Source organism: Lynx rufus, unplaced genomic scaffold (assembly GCF_022079265.1).
Source record: "Lynx rufus isolate CCGP_SWC_20201006 ecotype Redwood Valley unplaced genomic scaffold, mLynRuf1.p SCAF_25, whole genome shotgun sequence".
Taxonomy (NCBI): Eukaryota; Metazoa; Chordata; class Mammalia; order Carnivora; family Felidae; genus Lynx; species Lynx rufus.
The window spans coordinates 12,271,400-12,293,845 of NW_025814840.1; the positions used below are offsets into that span (position 1 = coordinate 12,271,400).

General features: G+C 46.1%; 1 protein-coding gene across 4 annotated transcripts in view; it reads right to left on the reverse strand.

Annotated features, from left to right (window-relative positions):
* Nucleotides 1-7,006: 7,006 nt before the first annotated feature.
* EDARADD (EDAR associated via death domain) overlaps nt 7,007-22,446 on the reverse strand; it is a 77,777-nt gene continuing 62,337 nt past the window's right edge. For 2 of the 4 annotated variants that reach the window (XM_047088727.1, XM_047088728.1), the window contains exons 6-7: nt 16,245-16,569; nt 7,007-7,319 (exon numbers count right to left, since the gene is read on the reverse strand). In XM_047088727.1, coding sequence (XP_046944683.1) covers nt 7,181-7,319; nt 16,245-16,569 — 464 coding nt within the window. In that variant the 3' untranslated portion in view covers nt 7,007-7,180. Of the gene's footprint in view, nt 7,320-15,856; nt 16,570-22,446 lie in introns of those variants that run through there. The other 2 variants (XM_047088729.1, XM_047088730.1) reach the window with 1 other exon arrangement.

Here is a 22,446-nt window from a genome sequence, read left to right on the forward strand (position 1 = left end):
TTTCATTGAGCACCGTTAGCCTGTGGCCTCTATGCTCATGAACACACACACTTCTTAGAGAATTTGGTTGGGGGCCACTGATGCAAAGACATTTACTCACGATGTACACTTCTGTCCCTGAGGCCTGAGTGAGCCTTTAGCCATGTTTTTATTTTGTATTTTATTATTTTTTTATTAAAAAAAATTTTTTTTACATTTATTTATTTTTGAGAGACAGAGAGAGACAGAGCATGAGCAGGGGAGGGCCAGAAAGAGAGGGAGACACAGAATCGGAAGCAGGCTCCAGGCTCTGAGCCGTCAGCACAGAGCCCGACGTGGGGCTCGAACCCACAAACCGCGAGATCATGACCTGAGCCGAAGTTGGACGCTTAACCGACTGAGCCATCCAGGCGCCCCTGTATTTTATTTATTTTTAAAATGGGGCGCCTGGGTGGTGCAGTCGGTTAAGCGTCCGACTTCAGCCAGGTCACGATCTCGCGGTCCGTGAGTTCGAGCCCCGCGTCGGGCTCTGGGCTGACGGCTCAGAGCCTGGAGCCTGTTTCCGATTCTGTGTCTCCCTCTCTCTCTGCCCCTCCCCCGTTCATGCTCTGTCTCTCTCTGTCCCAAAAATAAATAAACGTTGAAAAAAAATTTTAAATGTTTATTTATTTTGAGAGAGAGAGCAAGAGTGCCTGAGCGGGGGAGGGGCAGATCGAGAGGGAGAGAGGGAGAATCCAAAGTAGGCTTCACGTATAGTACAGAGCCCGATGTCGGGCTCAATCTCACAACCATGAGGTCATGACTTGAGCTGAAATCAAGAGTCAGATGCTTAACCGACTGAGCCATCCAGATGCCCCCAGACATTTTTAATCTTGGGTAAGTTTCTTATTTCATTTAAACAGAAAGTCCAAGGGCTACTTTCTCGTAGAAGGAGGTTTGTATAGTCATTTTTGTTGTTGTTGTTTTAAATGAAATCATCTTTACATTTTTAGTGCAAAGTCAGTAGGTTGTTATAGAAACAATGTATAAACTAGAAGAATGCTAACATACCTGTAGTTACACATACCCAGGGCAACCACAGAGAATGAACATCTTCATATGCCAATAAAGATGCTTTTTCTGCAGCATCATCGTTTACGTGCAAAACTCCACGAATTAATCCAGTTTACAGAGGTTTTTTTTTTTTTGTTTGTTTGTTTTTTTTTTTTTTTTTTTAAGTCATCCTTTAGAATAATCTAGGTCATGGGGCACCTGAGTGGTTTAGATGGTTAAGCGTCTGACTTCAGCTCAGGTCATGAACTTGCGATTTCATTAGTTCAAGCTCTGCATAGGGCTCCGTGCTGACACAGCTCAGAGCCTGGAGCCTGCTTCGGATTCTGTGTTCTCCCCCTCTCTCTGTTCCTCCCCCGCTTGCACTCTGTCTCTCTCTCTCTCTCAAAAATAAAGATTATTATTTTTTTTAAATAATCTAGGTCTTGTAAATATTTAATCAACTTTCTCATCTGTGTAGTGTAGGACTAATGTGGTTTGAGAAAAATCAGGTAATCAGGGAAGTACTTAAGGGTCCCTAAAACCAATTCCTGATGGCCTCCACGCAAGTCCTACACCCCTAGTTACTAGAGGTGTGTGCGAAAAACAAGAGAAGTGAAATTATAGACATTCCAGGAATCTTATGACTTCCCTGTGGTAGTCATTTCTGACTGTGTGTTTCTTCACTTCCTATCCCGAGGTTGTTTTGAAAGCATAGCTGACTGGTGCAGCCCAGAGCCTCTGGGACCAGACTCCTGCGTGGGAATCTGGATTCCGTCACCCGCTAGTACTGTGACCTGAAGCAAGTGACTTAGCCATTCTGTGCCTCAGGCTTCTCAGCCATAAAATGGAGTTAAGAAGGGTCCTTACCTTCTAGGGCTGTGAGGACTGAATGAGTTAACATATGTAACATATGTAAACAGGTGGTAAATGCCGTGTGAGTACCTTTGCTGTTATTACTTTGCAAACTTCTGGAAATCCCACATGCCTTTTGGTTCGGATATGGCTTTTGTCATATTTAGGTGTCACAGAGGTACCCTCCCCCCCCCAATTTCTCTCATAGCAACAGAAAATAAGGATAGGTTATACCTTCATTCAACATTTATCATATTTTAGTATATGTGCTGCCGAAGCGAGCACAACATTTATCATATTTTAACTAGGTCTTTCCTTGCAAAATGAGATAGCGTTAAGAGAGCAGCACAGATGGAAGTGGCAGGACGCGGGGATGTTTTCTGACTCGAATCCTACGACACAGGCAACTGCTGTCCCCGCCAGTTATGGGGATTTAGAAGGAGTGTCCAGGCCACTATCAAGAATGGGCACCAGAGTCTCCAAGGTAAGAGAGGGTCTTAGAATTAAATACTCTTGGCATTGAACCTTACCTGATGTTCGGCGTATCTCTTCATCCTTGTGCTAGTCGTACGGAGAATGAAAGAAATACAACTTCAGATAAGTGGGTCTTAGAATTAGTTGGTTATCTGACAATGTGATCAAGGGTGCACTCTTACAAGCCTAACTAAAACATGGCGATACAGAGCTGCCATTCAGGTTCCTGACTTGGTCAGAGCTAAGAAGAGCGTTCCTGCTTTCATTCAAACTTATAAAACCCTCCTTTTCCAACTAAAGTGTTTTTATTGTACACAGTTGGGGGTGTAACTTTTTAAAAACTAAGTAAGTCAAGCTGCTGTGAACATGTGTATTCAGGCTTCTGTGTGGATAAGGCCTTTGGGTAAGTACCAAGGAATGTGATTTCTGGATCACATGGTAAACGTATGTTTAGTTTTGTAAAGAAATTTCCATACTGTCTTCCAAAATGTTCGAATGGTTTTGTATTCCCTCCAGCAAGGAAGGAGAGTTCCTGTGGCTCCCCATCCTTGCCAGCATCTGGTGTTGTCAGTGTTCTGGATTTTGGTCATTCTAACAGGGGTGCAGCGGTATCCTGTTTTAATTTGCCATACCCTGATGACATATGATGTGGAGCATCTTTTTTTTTTAAGTTTATTATTTGTTTTTGAGAAAGAGAAAGTGTGAGTGGAGGACGGGCAGAGAGAGGAAAGAGAATTTCATTGTCAGTGCAGAGCCTGATGTGGGCTCGAACCCACGAACTGTGAGATCGTAACCTGAGCCGAAGTCGACACTTAACCGACTGAGCCACCCAGGCACGCCATTTTTTTATCTGCTGATTTGTTTCTTTTTTTATTGAGGTTTAATTGACATATAATATTATATTAGTTTCCAGTATATGACATAATGATTCAATATATGTATATAGTGTGAAATGATCACCACGGTAAGTCTGGTCAACATTCACCACCACACATAGATACAAAAATTTTGTGTGTGTAGTGAGAACTTTTAAGATCAACTCTCTTAGCAACTTTCACATATGCAACGTTGCTAACTATCGCCACCATGTTGTACATCGTATCCCCGTGACTTTTGACCCGCTTCACCCATTTTGGCCTGTCCCCCACCTCCTGCCTCTGGCAACCACGTATCTGTTTCTCTGTATCTATGGGCTTGGTTTTTTTGTTTGTTTTGTTTTCAGATTCCACATATAAGTGAGATTACACAGTATTTGTCTCTCTCTGACTTATTTCACTTAGCACAACGTCCTCAAGGCCCATCCATGTGTATCCAGCCTTGATGATCTTCCAGATGGCTCTCTGCCCCCAAGCCCTCCATCATTTTTAAAAAAATGCATTAAAATAATTTATAAACATTTACTAGACACTTGATTTCCTAAAAGTATTCCAGTTTTGGTCAAGCATATTGACATGCTCTGATGGCTAATTTTTTTGTGTCCACTTGACTGGGCCAGGGGGTGCTCAGACATTTGTCAAACATTATCCTAAGTGTGTCTGTAATCGTGTTTTTGGATGACAGTAACATTTGAATTTGTAAACTGAGCAAGAAGATTGCCCTCCCCCATGTGGGTGGGCCTCACCCAGTCAGTTGAAGGCCTCCCCCGGGACTCCCAATGACCGATGGCCTTGGGCAGGGGCTCGTCTTCTCCTGCCTTTACATTTAAACTGAAATTTCGCTCTTCTTGGGTCTTGAGCCTGCCAGCTTTCAGACTGGAATGTAACGTGATCAGCTTTCCCGGGTCTCTTGCTTGTCAACTCACACTGCAGATCTTGGGATGTGTCAGCCTCCAGAACCGCATGAGCCAATTCCTTAGAATAAATCTTTTCATGGATGTATATACACACCCTATTGGTTCCGTTTTGAAAATCCCTGGGCACGGGGTCAGAAGGGCAGGGCCACGTCTACCTGGGTCCTCGGGGTCTGGCACGGTGTTCGCACAATAGCATTATTTGCCAAATGAATGAAACTTTCAGAAACTTCCAAGTGAATGCCCGCCTCCATTTGAAAGCTTTCTAATTAAATATTCAAATGTTAACTTGGAGCAAAAGATCAGCTTCATAGTTTCCATGCTTGTTAAGAGCTAAGTTATCTTTGCCAAGAACAGATAAAACGATGTCCATTGTATTATTTTTTTTTCCTGAGTGGTGTGTAAAAGGACTTTTTGTTTTCATGAATAGAAGTAAAAATAGATCCGTCAAGGACCTGAACAGAATGTTACTTCTGAGTTACCATATTGCTTCGAGACAAACATACATCATGTCCCTGGAAAGAGTGGAAATAGTTTCATTTGCTTACAGGGACAGGTATTTGATCTGGCTGGGGGAAGGGAGGGGGGAGTGCAGGGGCAGCAAATAAAGGAGGTTAAGCAGGGAAGTGATCTGACTTGGAGTGGTGAGGCATAAAGGGAAACCTTATCAGACGGTTGATATTTCCTAAAAGTATTCCAGTTTCGGTCAAACATATTGGCATACTGTGATGGCTAATTTTTTTCTGTCCGCTTGACTGGGCCATGGGGTGCTCAGACATTTGTCAAACATTATCCCAAGCGCGTCTGTAATCGTGCAGGGGGGTGGTGGGAGACAAGTTATGATGACAGCAATAAGCCAGACAACAGCAGATGAGGCCATGGGCTGGTCTGGGTGGTAGGGACCAAGGCAAGACCGATAGAACTGGTGGTCACCAGGATGTGGTCATGAAGGAGGGCAATGCCAAGCTTGACTTCCCGGTTTCTTACTGGGGTAAACGGCTCTCTTCTCTGAGATAGGTCGTGGAGGGGGAAGAACAGATATTGGGCATGAAATGATGTCCGCCATTTTTGATGTGTTATATTTGAGGCCCCTGGGACTTGTTCAACAGACAGTTGCATACACGTATAGGAGGCAAAGGGGGGTGGTCAGGGCTAGGAAATAGGATCATGGGGTTACCAGCACAGAGGTTGTAATCAAAGCCAGAGAGACTGGGCATAACATGAGAAGGGGCAGGGAAGGAAAACTGCAACACTGACGACCACCAACACTTAAGGAGACAGGTGAGGAAGAGGAAGCTACCAAGGAGAGGAGAAGGAAAAAAATCAGAGTAGAAAAGAATCAAGAGAGAATGGCATCTCAGAAGCCAAGGGAGGGAGGAAAGAAAGAAAAATTTCCCCAGCTTCTCACTTCTACCTGCAGACATGAGGCCCCCAGCACCCTCTGCGTCCTCTCCAACCAGAAATGGTTCCCCAGGAGTCCTTGGGGGCATCACATCTGTGTTTCTCTCCCATGGGATTCTTAGGCTTCTCTGGATAAGTCATTTCTCCCCTGGGCATGGTGGGCCCTTCTCCAGCCACATGGCTGTAGCTCCACAGTGGCCGGGGGTCTAAAACCACAACTCCCCACTCTGCTATTCATGGTATTGTTCTGCCATGGTCACCCTGAGCAGTCAGGGTGCCAAAGCTTCAGGGAAACCCGAGGCAGAGTGAGGGAGCACGGGCTCCTCCCCTTTGAGCCACAGTTACATTGTTTGTTGGCGGGATCTCGAAATTTGGGGTATCCCCTGGGGGAAGAGTCAAGAAACACCCACTGTAATGTGCTAAAAACCCCTGCTTCCTTTCAGTGATATGTGTCGGTACCTTAGGAGCGTTTGGTTTTTTTTTTAAGTTTATTTATTTATGTTGAGATAGAGAGCAAATGGGGGAGGCACAGAGGGAGAGGGAAAGAGAGAGAGAGAATCCCAAGTGGGCTCTGTGCTATGAGTGCAGAGCCCGAGGTGTGGCTCGAACTCACAGACCATGAGATCATGACCTGAGCTGAAATCAAGAGTCAGATGCTTAACCGACAGAGCCACCCAGGCGCCCCATACTTGGCTTCTTTTCTCAGAATGTGCTCTCTCCTGGGAGGCCCTTGCAAATATGACTTTGGGGAGAAGACCTGGCCAATTCCCCCAACATTTCCAGATCTGCCTAGCAGTAGCTGTGACGAGAATTCTTTCCCAGCAGCAACTTGGATCCCAAGCAACCATTCTCTGTTGGGTCTGTGGTGTCACTTTGCCAACAGATTTGAGCCTGCCAGTGGACCCTAGAGGCTAAGCATGAGCAAAATGAGCTCTTTTCTACATAAGGCTGTGGGTTGTTATGGATAAGTAGATACTGCAGTAGTTAGAAGGTCATTCTTCACCTCTGCCAGACACTTCAAAGAGTCAGACTTCAGCAAGTCACAGAACCCAATGGGAAATTAAGAGTTCCAGACCAAGGGATGCGGGGTTGGTCAGACGGTTGAGCATCTGACTCTTGATTTTGGCTCAAGTCATAATCTCTCGGTTTGTGAGATTGAGCCCCCCGTTGGGCTCTGAGCTGACAGCATGGGGCCTGCTTGAAATTCTCTCCTTCCTCTCTCTCTGCACCTGCCCCCCTCAAAATAAATACATAAACATTAAAAAAAAAAAAAAGAGTTGTAGACCAAAAGAGCAGACAACTCTTTCAAGAGGCTAGGCTGTGAAGGAAAGGAGACAGATGAGATGGGGGGTAGCTATACACAACCCTGAAGTTGAACTCCAAGGCCTTTTGTTTTGTTTTGTTTTCAGGTGGGAGAAATTCAAACGGAAGACAAATATCATTATTTTTTGTCTTTAATTTACACTCCCTTCTGTTTTTTGGGGTCCAGTTGGTCCTCCTCCTCTATTTACTGAGGCTGCACCAAACATACGACGATTTTCTGTAACTTGTACAAATCCAACGGTGACAGCCCTGATCACTTCGGCTCTTCTGTGTTTTGTTCTCTTCTGTTCCGGGAGACAGAGGGGCCGAGGCGCCATCAGGGTAAGGTGGTTAGATGCATGGTGGCATTTGGAGCAGGGCCCCTGGCTGCACAGACCCTCTGAGGAGGAAGATCTTCAGCCCTGAGGCACGTCGAGAGGAGAGCAAAGGAGAATGGGGCTCCAGGGTGCTTCTTGTCACCTTGCTGTCACTATGAAGAAGGATGACACTTTACCTGGTTAGGGGTCACAGAGCCCAGTCTTTACTGGCTGTCCTGTTTCCTTGGTTTCTGTTTTTACTTTTTTTTCTAACTTAAAAAAATTTTTTTAATGTTTATTTATTCTTGAGAGAGAGAGAGCATAAGCATGAGCAGGAGAGGGGCAGAGAGAGATGGCGACACAGAATCCGAAGCAGGCTCCAGGCTCCGAGCTGTCAGCACAGAACCCGGCCCGGGACTCAAACTCAAGAGCCATGAGATCATGAGCCAAAGTCGGACGCTTAACCGGCTGAGCCACCCAGCTCCCCCATTAACTTTATTTATTTATTTTGAGAGAGGCAGAGACAGCATGAGTTGGGGAAGGGCAGAGAGAGAGGGAGTCCCAAGCAGGCTCTGTTCTGTCATCTTGGAGCCCGATGACAGGCTCAAACTCACGAGATTATGAGATAATGACCTGAGCCCAAACCAAGAGTCGGACGCTTAACCGACTGAGCCACCCAGGCACCCCTGTTTTTACTTTTACATTTCATTATTTAAAAAATAAATTTTTATTTGAGAACGTGACATTTGTTTCGGGCACCCAGCCAACTTCTTGCTCGCCTTCCCGCCTCTGGCCTTCTCCCTGCCCCTTCCCCCCTCCAGCACCAGGCCCCTGCCTCTCAGCGGGCAGCTGGCCTTTCTGCCCCACGTTCTCCTGTGGGGACAGCACTGATTATTTTTTAAGCTCTTTTTCTCCCCCACTTGGGGTACAATTTACCCAACATCAAATTCACCATATCAACCATTTTAAAATACCCAATTCAGCGGCTTTTAGCGTATTCACAAAGTTGTACGCCTGTCACTGCTACCTAAATTCCACATTTTTGTTTTGACCTTGTAAGCCCACGAGAGGGACGGGATGGGGTGAACGTCATCAAAATGAACAAGAGTTCCAGTGTCCAGAGGCATTCACGATTCGGGAAGCGAATCTCCTCATTTTGTATTTTCTACTTATAATAATGTATTTCTATTTCCTCACAGGCCATGCGATCATAAAGACAGGCTTCGCTTTACTTAGTGTCTTTCATTTATTTATCCACTAGCTTCATTTCACTCCTTCAGCATATTTAGAACCTCTCCTAGCCCAGTGAGTACTGATGACCCAGAGGTGAATGCACAAGCAAGGCTCCTGTCCTGGGGGGGGGTCTGCTGCCTCGCAGGACGACCCTGCAATCAAGGGGTTACGTTCGTGGTTTGTGCTGTGGAGGTAAATGAGGTAAATGACAGGAAGACAGCCAAGTCTGGGAGTCAGGTGCAGTTTCCCCGAGCTAATGGTGTTGCGGGTGAGGCCTGGCGTGGCGTAGGATCAGCTGGGAAGGGTGGTGTGTCCAGGTGTGAGTGCAGCTGCGGGTGGACAGGGCAGAGCAAGCGGCAAGGGGGTGAGGACTTGGGCCGGAGAAAGAACGACGGCCTCGGGGACCTAGAATCCAGCGCGGCTGAAGCATCAGGAGACGGGGGAGAACGAAGCAAGATGGCGCCCAGTGGGAGCAGGGCCAGTCACACAGGACTTCATCTTGCAAATGAGAACCCATTGAAGAGGTGTTTGACATGGTGATGACAGGCTCCATCTGCTATATGGAGACCGGCTGGGAGGCCCTTTCAGGGTGAGGAAGGGTGGAGGTTTGGGGACGATAACAGTCAAGAAAGAGCCAGGGGAGGAGATTTAAGTGACATTTGGGGGGTGGAATTGGCGGGAGAGGAAAGGAAGGTCTTTATGATGACATTGGCTACAGGGTGGGTGGTGACCAGGGGAACTCTGGGGAGAAACAGGTCCCCTTTAGGACAGGCTGAGCTGAGGTCCCCAGGGCATCCATGTGGAAACGTCAGGTCGATTAGTTCGTGACGTCTGGCAGCTCAGAGGACGAGCCCCGGCCAGAGATAGGAAGTTAGGAGAGGGAGAACGTAACCACAAAATCATCCTTCACCTACAGACATCACAGTATCCGAAGCACTTGGTGGATTGCTTGCCTTTCTTCCTACCTCAGGGATTCTCAGTTTTGTTCTGCCATTGCTGACCACATGTGCCTCGCTCTCTCCAGGAATGTCTCTCATCATGTACAGAAATTCTCCCTTGTCTATAGGCTCCTCGAGGGTAGGAAGTTGTTGCTTATCTTTGCATCCCCAGTGACCAGGATACATTTTATTTATTTTATCCTATTCTATTTTTAATGTTTATTTTACTTTTGAGAGAGAGAGAGAGAGAGGGAGGCAGAGAGAGAGGGAGACAGAGGATCTGAAGCAGGCTCTGCTCTCACAGCAGAGTCCGATGCGGGGCTCAAACTCATGAACCTCAAGATCGTGACCTAAGCAGAAGTCAGCTACTTAACCAACTGAGCCACCCAGGGGCCCCTTTATTTTTTAAACGTTTTATTTATTTTTGAAAGAGAGAGTGAGCACAGGAGGGGTAGAAAGAGGGAGACAGAAAATCCCAAGCAGGCGCCACACTGTCAGTACAGAGCCCAACACGGGGCTCAAACTCACAAACCGTGAGATCACGACCTGAGCCAAGACCAAGAGTCCAACGCTTGACTGATGGAGGCACCTAGGCACCCCAGGACACATTTGAGAAACTCACAAGTTTTCTGACTGATGACTGACCAACAGATCACATCAATCACTGATTGTGCTGGAATCTCCATAAAAGCACCAAGTAGGGATAGTGGTTGACATCAATCTCTAATTTTGTAGTACCCATTATTATAGTCAAAATAATCTTTAGTTATTTATAAGACAAATACGAAATCATACAAGGGATCAAAATGAGGGCGGCCTAAAAAGCATGCCATTAAGGTATATAAATAGAGTATCCCCAAAATTGAGTAGTTTAGAAGCATTGCCTTTATCAGCTGACGACGCGTCCTCCGGGAAGCCTCTGAAGGCATGCCTCAAAGGCATGGCCAGCTGTCACGGGACACAGAAGGGCACGGCTCAGCTTGGGGAGCCGTGAGAAGCTACCCTTTTTTACATTCCCAAAGGGGTTAATAACCATTTCATCTCGAGTTGCACCGTTGACTGCTTTGATCACTTCAGTTGAAGGGTGGCGTTCGTTTCTACAGGCATACTCAGCTAAGCACAGCCTCAGGAGGACAGACGACAGGCCGCCCTCTGCTGTGGGTGTCCAGGTGGTGAGTTCCCCAGCTGCGGCACCCACCCGTCCAAGGCTCCAGCCAGGGCCGCGCATGGTGTGGCACCACGGCTACAGGCTTCTCTATAAATGTTTTCTTTTTTTTTAAGTTTCTATTTATTTATTTTGAGAGAGACTGAGACAGCATGAGTGGGGAGGAGCAGAGAGAGGGAGGGAGAGTCGCAAGCAGGCTCCACCCCACCAGCACAGAGCCCGACTCGGGGCTCGACCCCACGAACTGTGAGATCATGATCTGAGCCGAAATCAAGAGTCGGAAGATCAACCAACTGAGCCACCCAGGGACCCCAACGTAGGCGTCTCTAGACCCCGAAGAAGCAAGACTTGCTCTCATCAATTTATACCCAAGTGTACAGGGCTCGGCAGTGGAGTGTGAATTCGCAAGCAGGAAATCATGCAACAAACTGGGTGAACGTTTCTCCTCACTTCTTGGGGCGGATGTAGTCATATATGTTTCGGTTACAATGTTTCGGAGGGAACGATTTTTAACACTAGTAGGCCCAGAGTGTCATTACATACGGAAGATGATTCAACAAACTGCATCTGCATGTGCAAGGGAGAAAGGAAGCAGACATTAGCTCACGGCTGGGAGGGAGAAGGCCATGGGCACAGCGAGGAAATCTGACTTGGGAAATGAGGGACTAGCTCTAAAATGAGCAACACAAAGAGCAGAGACATGGCCCCAAAGGAGAGGAAGATTGTATTTTATTTATTTTTTAATATATATTTTTAATGTTTATTTATTTATTTATTTATTTATTTATTTATTTATTATTTTTTTTAATGTTTATTTTTGAGACAGAGAGAGACAGAGCATGAATGGGGGAGGGGCAGAGAGAGAGGGAGACACAGAATCGGAAGCAGGCTCCAGGCTCTGAGCCATCAGCCCAGAGCCTGACGCGGGGCTCGAACTCACGAACCGTGAGATCGTGACCTGGGCTGAAGTCGGACGCTCAACCGACTGAGCCACCCAGGCGCCCCTATTTTTGAGGGAGAGAAAGACAGAGCATGAGCAGGGGAGGGGCAGAGAGAGGGGGAGACACAGAACCCAAAGCAGGCGCCAGGCTCCGAGCTGTCAGCACAGAGCCTGACACAGGGCCCGAACTCACAAACTGTGAGATCATGACCTGAGCCAAAATCTGATGCTTAACTGACTGAGCCACCCAGGCACTCCGAGAGGAAGATTTTAGAACAGGAAGGGCAGAAGCAGAAAATATTATAAGGAGGATGGTCTTGGGTCAAGACTAAATGAAACATTTATTGATTTAAGAAAGAAAGGGAAAGAAAATCTGCTAGACCTTAGTTATTAATATTGTATTTAAAAGGATCTATTTTTTATACTATAAATTATAAAGGACCCACAAATAGCTAACTGTAAATCTACATGGAGGAAAGGTCTTACTGACAATTCCCAGACCGTGGAACTGTTATTAGAACAGACTGGTCACATACGGGACCTGAATGACAGGGCTATGTGACGATGGACATCTTCGGGCCACTGGACCCTCATCTCAAATATGCTGGCCTCATTCTGCTTATGTCAATTTGTAAAGTAACTGCATTCTTCCTATCTTTTATCGGGGCTATGTATAAGGGTTCTAACATAACACCAATAATGAATACAAGGTTGGTTCTAGGCTGTTCTGAGGACGGCAGCCAAACCAGAAAGGATGTGTGTGCAGACTCTATGCTCCAGCAGAGGGCAGTCCCACACAAAAATCACTCTCCAGGAAAAACTGACGTCTGTTACTGCAAATTTCCCATGTTACTGAGTAAATGTTATTCAGCGTCACCACAATGGGCGACTTGTCCATACGGGGTATCCTGAAATATCGGTGGGCAATCCTGGCAAACAATTGAAGCCCTAACCATTTTAAATCTTAAAAATTTTAAGGAAAGCGTGCCTATGTGAGCCTCCTTTTCTACGAGCCTTCCTCTGGGTCTATGTGTCTCGGGCGTGTGTGGTGTTTATCGTGACTTTGCCTCCCTCTCTCTCGTGCGGTGATTTTCTACGCAAGCAAATAAAATTGGTTCGTAACATAAAGCCTCGCTCCGTAACACTATCAGAAGACCATCTCCTGGAACTTAGCTAAAGTGATTTCATCTTCCCAGTAGCAAAAGGACCTCATTATAAGCAGTTTCGTTTCTAACGCGGTCAACTTAACCTAGATCCTTAGGAGCAGCATAATGAGAAAAACTCTTAGGTGTAATGAACTTGCGTTTTAAGTTATTTGATCAATTAACCAGAAAGCGCTTTCCTTCTTTTCCACTCTCTCTTTTGTGGAGTCTCGGCATATTTATGCTGTTCTATTTATTTGCTGAAAATTAACTTGAAAATTATTTTGGCTTATTAGGCAGTGGAGTTCTGGTTCTATTTCAGTTGAGAATTTCTCTCTGATATGTCTGTATGGAAGAGAGAGAAAAGCTGTCCTACCTTTAATCAAAGTCTAGGGGCTGAATGAACTTGACTTGAAGAAAACCTTTTAAATTTCTCTCTGCTAATATCATACTTCTAATAATTAAAACTTTTCGTGAACTCAAATGCCACCTGATACAGATGCTGAGGATGGGCAAATCATGGTAAATTCAAATTCAAACAGCACGTGTCCATCAACTCCCCCGCACACAAAAATCCTGTCCACCCTAGCACTGCCCCCATGCAGTTACAAACAGGAATTTTAAGCCTTCGTAGCCAGTGGTGGAAATTACTAGCAATCAGGACTTTGGACATAATGATGCCAAAAGGAGAGATAAGGGCGTGATACCCTGTGCTCACACTGTTTTCCTGGAAGTCCTGACTTTGACCGTAAAGGGACACAGTTAGCCCTGCCCACACCTGAATCACCTAAATTCCGCCTTAACATTTTTTAAATAAATGTTTGTCAAATTAATGTTCTCCCTATTTTTAAATGTTTATTTACAATCTCATTTTTGACAGAGAGTGAAAGAGAGATAGCGAGCACAAGCGGGAGAAGGGCAAAGAGAGGGAGACACAGAATCGGAAGCAGGCTCGCAGCTCTGAGCTGTCAGCCCAGAGCCTGACACGGGGCTCCAACTCACTAGCCATAACATCATGACCTGAGCCAAGGCTGGACGCTTAACCGACTGAGCCACCCAGGTGCCCGTTAAGGTTTCTGATCCAGCTCACAGGTAAACTCAGCTGACATTTACGAACAAAGCCATGTTCAAGATACGATGATGAGTTCAAAGTCTGTTTTGAGACTGAAATTTTGAGTTCGGCGTAGGTGGATCTTGAGAAACTTAACAGAAGACCATGGGGGAGGGGAAGGGGGAAACAAAGTTACAGAGAGGGAGGGAGGCAAACCATAAGAGACTCTTGGATACTGAGAACAAACTGAGGGTTGATGGGGGGTTGGGGGAGAGGGGAAAGTGGGTGATGGGCATTGAGGAGGGCACTGTTGGGATGAGCACTGGGTGTTGTATGGAAACCAATTTGTCAATAAATTATATTTAAAAAAAAAAGAAATTTTGAGTTTGAAATCGGAATCATGTCCAAAAGTAGTGCCCACAGGGACCATTCCCAAGCCAGCTTACGAAAAACTTTTAATTCAGAAATTTGTGAAATACAAAACTGACAGTTCTAAAGAACCCAATCACCACGTGTAACAAGTGGTTTCACGGGAAAAATTTTCACCATTCTCCAGATTTAACATCTGGGATATTAGCAGCTTAACTTTTTTTAAATGTTTATTTTTGAGAGAGTGAGAGAAAGAGAGAGAACCGGGGGGGAGGGGCAGAGATGGGGTGGACAGAGGATCCAAAGCAGGCTCCGTGCTGACAGCAGAGAGCCTGACGTGGGGCTCGAACTCATGAACCATGAGATCCTGACCTGAGCCAACAGATGCTCAACCGACTGAGCCACCCAGGCGCCCCAAACTGAATTTTTTTTGTGAAATTTGCAGCTGTGACCCTACTGAATGGAAATTTAGAAGGCCACGTCCCTCAGCTACTGCTCCAAGCCACCGAGGGTGGTATGTGATGTGCCATGGGTTTCAATAGAGCAGAGTATCCACTGAGCTGGGAACTGGGCGGGGGGGGGGGGGGGGGGGGGCGACGGGGAAGACCAGGGAAGACGGCGCAGCAGGGAAGGGAGGGCGCCTTGGTGGGGGTGTTGTTATGCCAATCCAATCCTCTCCTCTACCAGGTTGCCCTTTCTTCTGGCGCTGTCCCTCTCTCTTGTGTCACTGCTGGGGCTGGAGGGAGTCTCTGGGAATAAGGGAACCTTCCCATCCTCCCACTGTGGGAACGATGGCTGGGGTTGGGGGTGGAGGACCACCTGCTCTTTTCTGTCTCCATTTGGAGACAGTGGAGACCTAGAGGGGGGAGGGGGGAGGGGGGAGATGGCAGGAGGGAAAGGGCTTTTTCCTCCCATCTTTCCAGCAGCAAACCCTTCCATCAACCACACTTCACCTCCCCCTAAAACCATCTAAGATCAGATATTCTTTGGAACCAATTTTTCATTCGGTGTGAAATCTTTTAAAAGTTGGATTTTAATGCCGATCTCCTGCCCCAGCGTCAGCGTGAAAGATTCCCCATTCTTGGCTAAACCTCTGTGTAGTGTTTGTTCGTGACCCTGTATCCAGCTGGGACAGTAGGTACTAGAAGTGGTTACATTCCAACGTTGGGCCTGGTGAGTTTTGTTTGTTTCTTAACGAAGCTTGATCTCATGGGTGAAAACACTCAGCCTTACACAAAAGATGGAAAAGTACATATTAAGTTAATTTTTAAAAAGTCTTGGGTAACAAAGGGCATTCTGTGTACTCTCTTTGTGAAACACTTTCCTAAGGTCCTTATTCTCCCTCCTGATTCCTCTTTCCTCCCCAAACCACTATTTTTTATTTCTTGCAAAAATACCTGAGCAGATGACATTTTTGACAGTGCACGGATGACAAAAGCATTTGAATAAAAAAGATGGCACACGTGGTCTGAAGGCATGGCCCCATAATACCAATATCCTGCTACTTCACCTAAGTACAGTAAAACCTTGGATTGTGAGTAACTCGTTCTGCTAGTGTCCTGCAAGACGAGCAAACGCTTCTAATAAATTTTAACTTGATAAACGAGCGATGTCTTGCCATACGAGTCGTACGTGACGCTGAATGTCACATGGCCACAACTGAGCCAATGGTTCTTGAAATTCGCTTTGACAGACCAGTGCTTTGGATTACAAGCATGTTTCCGGCACGAATTATACTCGCAAACCAAGGTTTTAATGTCCCTCATGTTTTCTTCTAAGCTGTGGGCGTCCCGTCCAGCATGAAGGATCCTATGGATGATGATGAACTGGGGCCATCAACAATCTTAGTTCTTATTTCAATCTTCCACAGTGTTTAAGGGAGAGGATAATTTTATTTTCATCATGGCATGAGTCCATTCTGATTGTAGTCTTTGGCCCTGGTCCCTATGTGAGTCTACAAAGTATTTTTCCCAATTCCAGATTCAAATGTTAAATTAAAACAGATGTGCAAAACTAAACAAACAAAAATCCACCACCAAAACACAACCTACCCCTCCAAAAAAAAACCCACCAGCTTTGGGGAAAACCAATGTCCACTGTCATGTGTCCTCATCCTAAACCCTTAAGAAAGAACAGATCCACATTCCTCCTTAACCTGTGGCTGTTTCAATGTCCAAAGAGGCCAGCGGGAAGCAGAGAGGTCTAGAAGTTCCTGGGGTGGTCTCCACGCCCCCTCTTGGGCCACTCCTCATCCACCCACCTGTGCAGGACCTTCTCCACGTCGGCCCTGTGGTAGAGCCTGCAGAGCTCCATCAGCTGGCCCACCGGCCTCTGACTGTTCCGGAGCAAGAACTCCAAGGTGGGGCTCTGAGGCCTCTGCTCCAGGAAACACAGTTCGTCATAGGGCATGCCCCATTTGCTTGCAAAATTCCTCCAGTTTTTTACTGTCGGGTGATACGGATCCAGCTTTATCCTGATGACGTCTAGTAAGTCCTGATCGTTGAGTAAGTCACTTATGGTGGGGGCCCGGAGCGAGCAGGCGGGACAAGTGCAGTCCTCCTTGCAGGACTCGCCTCTGCTTATATCTGCAGAAACAAACAACACAGTCCCCACGTCAGCAAGGCAGCGAGCGCACGCGTCCATCTCCTCGGTCCTTTATTCTCCTGCTCGAGTGCCAACAGCACTGGTGTAGATACCACACACTGTATCTTACAGAGGAATGTTTCAGAATACTCATTTCTGTAGACCCCCACAACAAATGTGTTTTTAAAATTTTTTTTTTAATGTTTCTTTCTGAGAGAGAGAGAGAGAGAGAGACAGAGTATAAGCAGGGGAGGGGCAGAGAGAGGGAGGGAGACACAAAATCTAAAGCAGGATCCAGGCTCTGAGCTGTCAGTGCAGAGCCCAACACAGGGCTCAAACCCACGAACCCCGAGATCATTACCTGAGCCGAAGTCAGACGCTTAACTGACTGAGCCACCCAGGCGCCCCAACAAATGTGGTGTTCTTGACAACCAAGGGTGGGTTGCTTTGCCGGATGCACTAGTAAGATTTTATACAGTCGATTTCCCTTTCTTTTGGAGACTCCCTGTGTCTTACATTGTGCATTTGTGACAGCGTGGACCAAAATCTGGGATCCGAGGAGCAAGGCTCTCTCTGTAGGCAGGTCACCAGCGGGAGTCAGACTCTGTCCCGTGAGTAAACCAGCCCATACTTGCCTGTACCTCAACCCTTACCCTTTCCAAGCTACAAGTCAGCCCTGACAGCTCTTTAATGCCAAACGCACAGCACATTAGGGTATAAAGGATTGTGCAATGTTTTAAAAGGCCTTTAAACACACACACACACACACACACACACACACACACCACACTGAAAACTAGAATATCCACCCCATATGCATATTTGAAACGGAGTGATAATTGATAATGCCAGAAAACGTACTTTTCAGATTTACGGCCACCTTATCATCGCTTTGCCTTTATCTGTGTTTTCTTCACCCACGGGGCTGCCTTTGAAGCGGAGCCAACAGCCTGAGGTGTGCACAGGGGGCTGGATGAACAGGAGGCTTTTGAGCTGAGCCTCACCAAGAAGGGCACAGCCCCAGCCCAGAGGAAGGGCAACATTCTTCCATCAGTCATCTTTAGCTCACTTTAATACTAGGAAGCATGTTAGGAGGGGGAGGAAGGGGTAGAGAAGTCCTTTACAATAAAGTTGCAAGTGGGTTTGCACAACATGGTAACCTAAGTGACTTAAATTCTACATCAGCACTAGGTCTCCTGGCTCCTTCTGACTAGGGATTTTCACTTTTTTTTTTTTTAATGCTTATTTATTTTTGAGAGAAGAGAGAGAGCAAGCGAGCAGGGGAGGGGCAGAGAGAGAGAGGGAGACACAGAATCTGAGGCAGGCTCCCGGCACCGAGCTGTCGGCACAGAGCCCGATGCTGAGCTTGAACTCACGGACCCTGAGATCGTGACCTGAGCTGAAGTTGACACTTAACCAGCTAAGCTCCTCAGGCGCCCCACGGATTTTAATAGCTACGCTATGCTAGAGATCTCTAGCTTGGAAAATTCTGGGAGGTTATAATGACCTTTACTACACTGAGCCCCGGACTTCCCGATTTAGGAAAGTAAGGAATTTGGAAAAAAGGGCGTCACTTTGGTGATCGTTAGGAATGATCTGGTGGCAAATACAAATGACAACAAGGACCATGAAGATTACGCTCATGCTCTTTGACCTGTTAACATAACTTCTGGGAATAAGAGATAATCTAGACTATGTATGACAATTTTTTTTTAATTTTTTTTTTCAACGTTTATTTATTTTTGGGACAGAGAGAGACAGAGCATGAACGGGGGAGGGGCAGAGAGAGAGGGAGACACAGAATCGGAAACAGGCTCCAGGCTCTGGGCCATCAGCCCAGAGCCCGACGCGGGGCTCGAATTCACGGACCGCGAGATCGTGACCTGGCTGAAGTCGGACGCTTAACCGACTGCGCCACCCAGGCGCCCCTGTATGACAATTTTTAATTACAGTCTTATCCTTATTATCTACTGTTTAAACAAACGTCAAAGAGAAGGGGCTCGTGAAACAAATTGTTGTACAACTTGACGGAATATTAGTTAAGTAACTATGAACACTGTGTAGCAACCCAGAGACTGCTTGTGCTATAATGTTAAGTGAAAAATGCAAGATGTAAGATGTGTGTGTACTCTATGTTAGAACTATGTGAAAACTCTATGTTACTATTACTCTGGAAGGAAATGTACAAGAATAGTAACAGTCATTATCTTAATTCAGTAGGATTACGCTTCTGTTTTCCAAACTTTCTCCAGCGGTGTGTTGTTTCTGTGATAACCAGCACAGCGTATCACATGAACACGCAGGTCCCCACTTGACTTTGAAGGTCACCTGGACCCCTCCTGCTGCTTCTAATGCCCCCCTTCACCCCGGCCCCCCCTTAGATACGGCTGCCCCCCTTCACCCTAGCCCCTCCTTAGATATGGCTGCTTCTGGAACTGATCCCAATGCTCCTTTGTCCCTTTGGACACTGTACATGGCACGGCAGGCTGCATCCTCCCGGAAGGTTCCTTCTGACAGCGCAGGCCCAACACCCCCATGTCCCTGCTGCATCCTTTCCCCTGGCGTCTGACACGCTGAGATCTCCGCCTGTCTCACTGCTGAGTCCTTCAGAGCTACAAGAAGGTGCTCTGGTACTGTTCTTAGCACTAAGCTCTCCCCGTCCACACGCCCTCCCTTCGGTCCCCTCCCCCACTCCCAACACCCCCCACCAGGCGCTCCCGCTGTAATGGAAGGCCCCTCCTTTTTGGATCTGCCGGACCCAGCACAGCCCTTAGCACACAGCAAACGCTTAAGCACTGTTTGCTGAGTGAGTGAATGCATGAGTGCATAACTGCTCTTTTGCACCCCAGAACTGACCACTGGAAAGCCCCTCTTGATGTCTAGATGAATCTCCAACTCAGGGCAGACGATACAGTAACTTCCCCCCCAACCCCATGCACCAAAAGGACTCTGCCTCCCCTATTTACACTGGCAGTTTCCTGGTGTCCTTGCAGACTTTTTCATTGTATCCAACCAGTTACCACGTCCCAGCCTCTACTGGAAACTCTCCATGCTACAATTCCTGTCTTATTTCCTTTTTAAAAAATTTTTGTTTAATGTTTATTTTTGAGAGAGAGAGAGAGAGAGAAAGAGAGAGACAGAGCGCAAGCAGGGGAGGGGCAGAGAGAAAGGGAGACAGAATCTGAAGCAGGCTCCAGGCTCCGAGCTGTCAAAACAGAGTCCGACATGGGGCTCAAACTCACGAATTGTGAGATCATGACCTGAGCCGAAGTGGGTCGCTTAACCAACTGAGCCACCCAGGTGCCCCTTATTTCCCATGACTTCCTTAAATATAACCTGTGCTCTAGACAAGCTGGACTGCTCTGTTCCCTGAACTTCATCCGTCCTATAAAACCTACCTCAGATTAATTAAAAGAAAGACTAATATCAATTTGGTTTGAAAATTTGGAAATTGTATACCATTACAGATTTTGTATAAACTACTCACCATTTAGGGTTTTCACAAATTCTCATGACAATGAGGAAAAATTTGATGCAGACCTTTGCATATATGCTTTTGGCCACATCTTTATTCACCTTCCCAGTAATGGGATTATTAGGCTCAAAAGTATGAGCATTCCACAGCTGACAAAATGCATGAGCCCAAAACTGCTTTCCAGAAATAACAGTGGTTACCAATTTATACTCCAATCAGGGAACAGAGATGGGGTTCATCTCACTTGATCTTTGTCAGCACCAAGTAAAAAAAAAATGTTTGTCAATTTCTTTTTTTTTTCTTTTAATGTTTATTTTTCAGAGAGAGACACAGAGTACAGGTGGGGGAGGGGCAGAGAGAGAGGGAGACATAGAATCTGAAACAGACTCCAGGCTCTGAGCTGTCAGCACAGAGCCCGATGTGGGGCTCGAACCCATGAACCGTGAGATCATGACCTGAGCTGAAGTCGGATGGGTAACCACGTTTGTCAATTTCATAGGTGGAAAAATTACAGCTCATATTTTGCTACCTTCAAGTCTTTCGTGGTGTTTTCTCTCTGATCAATTTTCTCTCTTCTCTCCCTCTGTTTAACTTCTCTCTCTCTGCTCAACCTCAGCCACCTTACAGACCCCACGTGATTCACCCATTGCATGAAATCTCCCCAGCCAACGCCCAGAACACTGCCTCACAGAATCCCATCACTTTGTCTGTATCTCCTGACTCAGCCTTGCAGTGAGATGTTCTGTATGGTTTTCTGGCTCCTCATTCATTACACCTTAAATGGCCCAAGACCAGATCCAGATCTTTCTGCAATGTGTTCCACATCTTAGAGTTTAAAAATGTTGCATTACATTTCCACGTATGGAACTATTCTTCAGCCGCATTAATAATGATGTATTAAGAAGTAAAGCTTTAGCACGATGGGACAGAAGTTTATTTAAAAAATGAACCTGGTAATGGTAAAGGTGATTTCTCACTAAAAGAGGTATGAGGGAAATTTTGCAATTTTCTTTGCTTTTATTTAAAGATAGGGTCATGGGGCGCCTGGGTGGCTCAGTTGGTTGGGTGTCTGACTTTGGCTCAGGTCATGATCTCATGGTGAGTTTGATCCCCGCGTGGGGCTCTGTGCTCAGAGCCTGGAGCTTGCTTCGGATTCTGTTTCCCTCTCTCTCTCTGCCCCTCCCCCAATCACGAGCGTGCTCTCTCTCTCTCTCCCCCTCTCAAAATAAGTATACATTAAAAAAAAATAAATAAATAAAACTTAAAAAAATAAAGGTACAGTCAAATGCACAATATTCTGTCAAATGGCAAGGAAAGCAGGTTACTAAAGAGTATGCCTAGGGGCACCTGGGTGGCTCAGTCAGTTAAGCATCTGACTTCAGCTCAGGTCATGATCTCAGGGTCCGTGAGTTCGAGCCCCGCGTCGGGCTCTGTGCTGACAGCTTGGAGCCTGGAGCCTGCTTTGGATTCTCTGTCTCCCTCTCTCTCTGCCTCTCTACCACTCGTGCTTTGCCTGTCTCTCTCTCTCAAAAATAAACAAACATTAAAAAAAAAAAAGAGTATGCCTAATTCCATTTTTGTAAAAAACAAATGGTACAGTCATTCATATCCACGTAAAGCATATATTATATACATATTCACAGGCACAGAAAAAGTCTGGAAGTATGTATAACACACACGTTAACAATGGATATTTCCTAATTTTTTATATGATTGTGTTTCTTTGGATACTTTAAAAAATATAGTTGTTAAATGTTTATTTATTTTGAGACAGAGTGAGAGCAAGCAGGGGAGGAGCACAGAGAGAGAGAGAGAGAGAGAGAGGGAGAGAGAGGGAGAGAGAGAAATCCGAAGCAGGCCTCAGGCTCAGCACAGAGCCCGATGTGGGGCTCGATCTCACGAACCTTGAGATGATGACCAGAGCTGAAATCAAGAGTCGGATGCTCAACGACTGAGTCACCCAGGTGCTCCAACTTTAAAAATATGTTTAAATGTCACAGAAAAATAAAGGAGGATCTGTATCTCAAAGTCCAGAATTAAATGTATTGATGTTTGAAGGTGCTCCCCAGCATCTCCTGTGTCAGATTCAGGGTTGGCAAGTTTTCTCCATTAGGAGGAAGAGAATGATAATCACTTCTCAGCCTTTTGGCTAAGGTCAAGTGAAGAAGAATAAAAATAATATAATAATAAATAATATAAAAAAGAAGAAAGACATCAGTAAGGTTCCTGGGAAGCTCCTTGAAGCCTTCTAGTGTAAGAGAAGCTTTTATTCTTTGAACAATTACGCTGACCATTTATCAGTCTGTTTTACAACACATGACGTGCCAAAACCCTATCGATGTTTTCCTTTTGTATCTCTCATGACACAAATCACAAACCACTCCGTGAACTGAAATCTACCCGA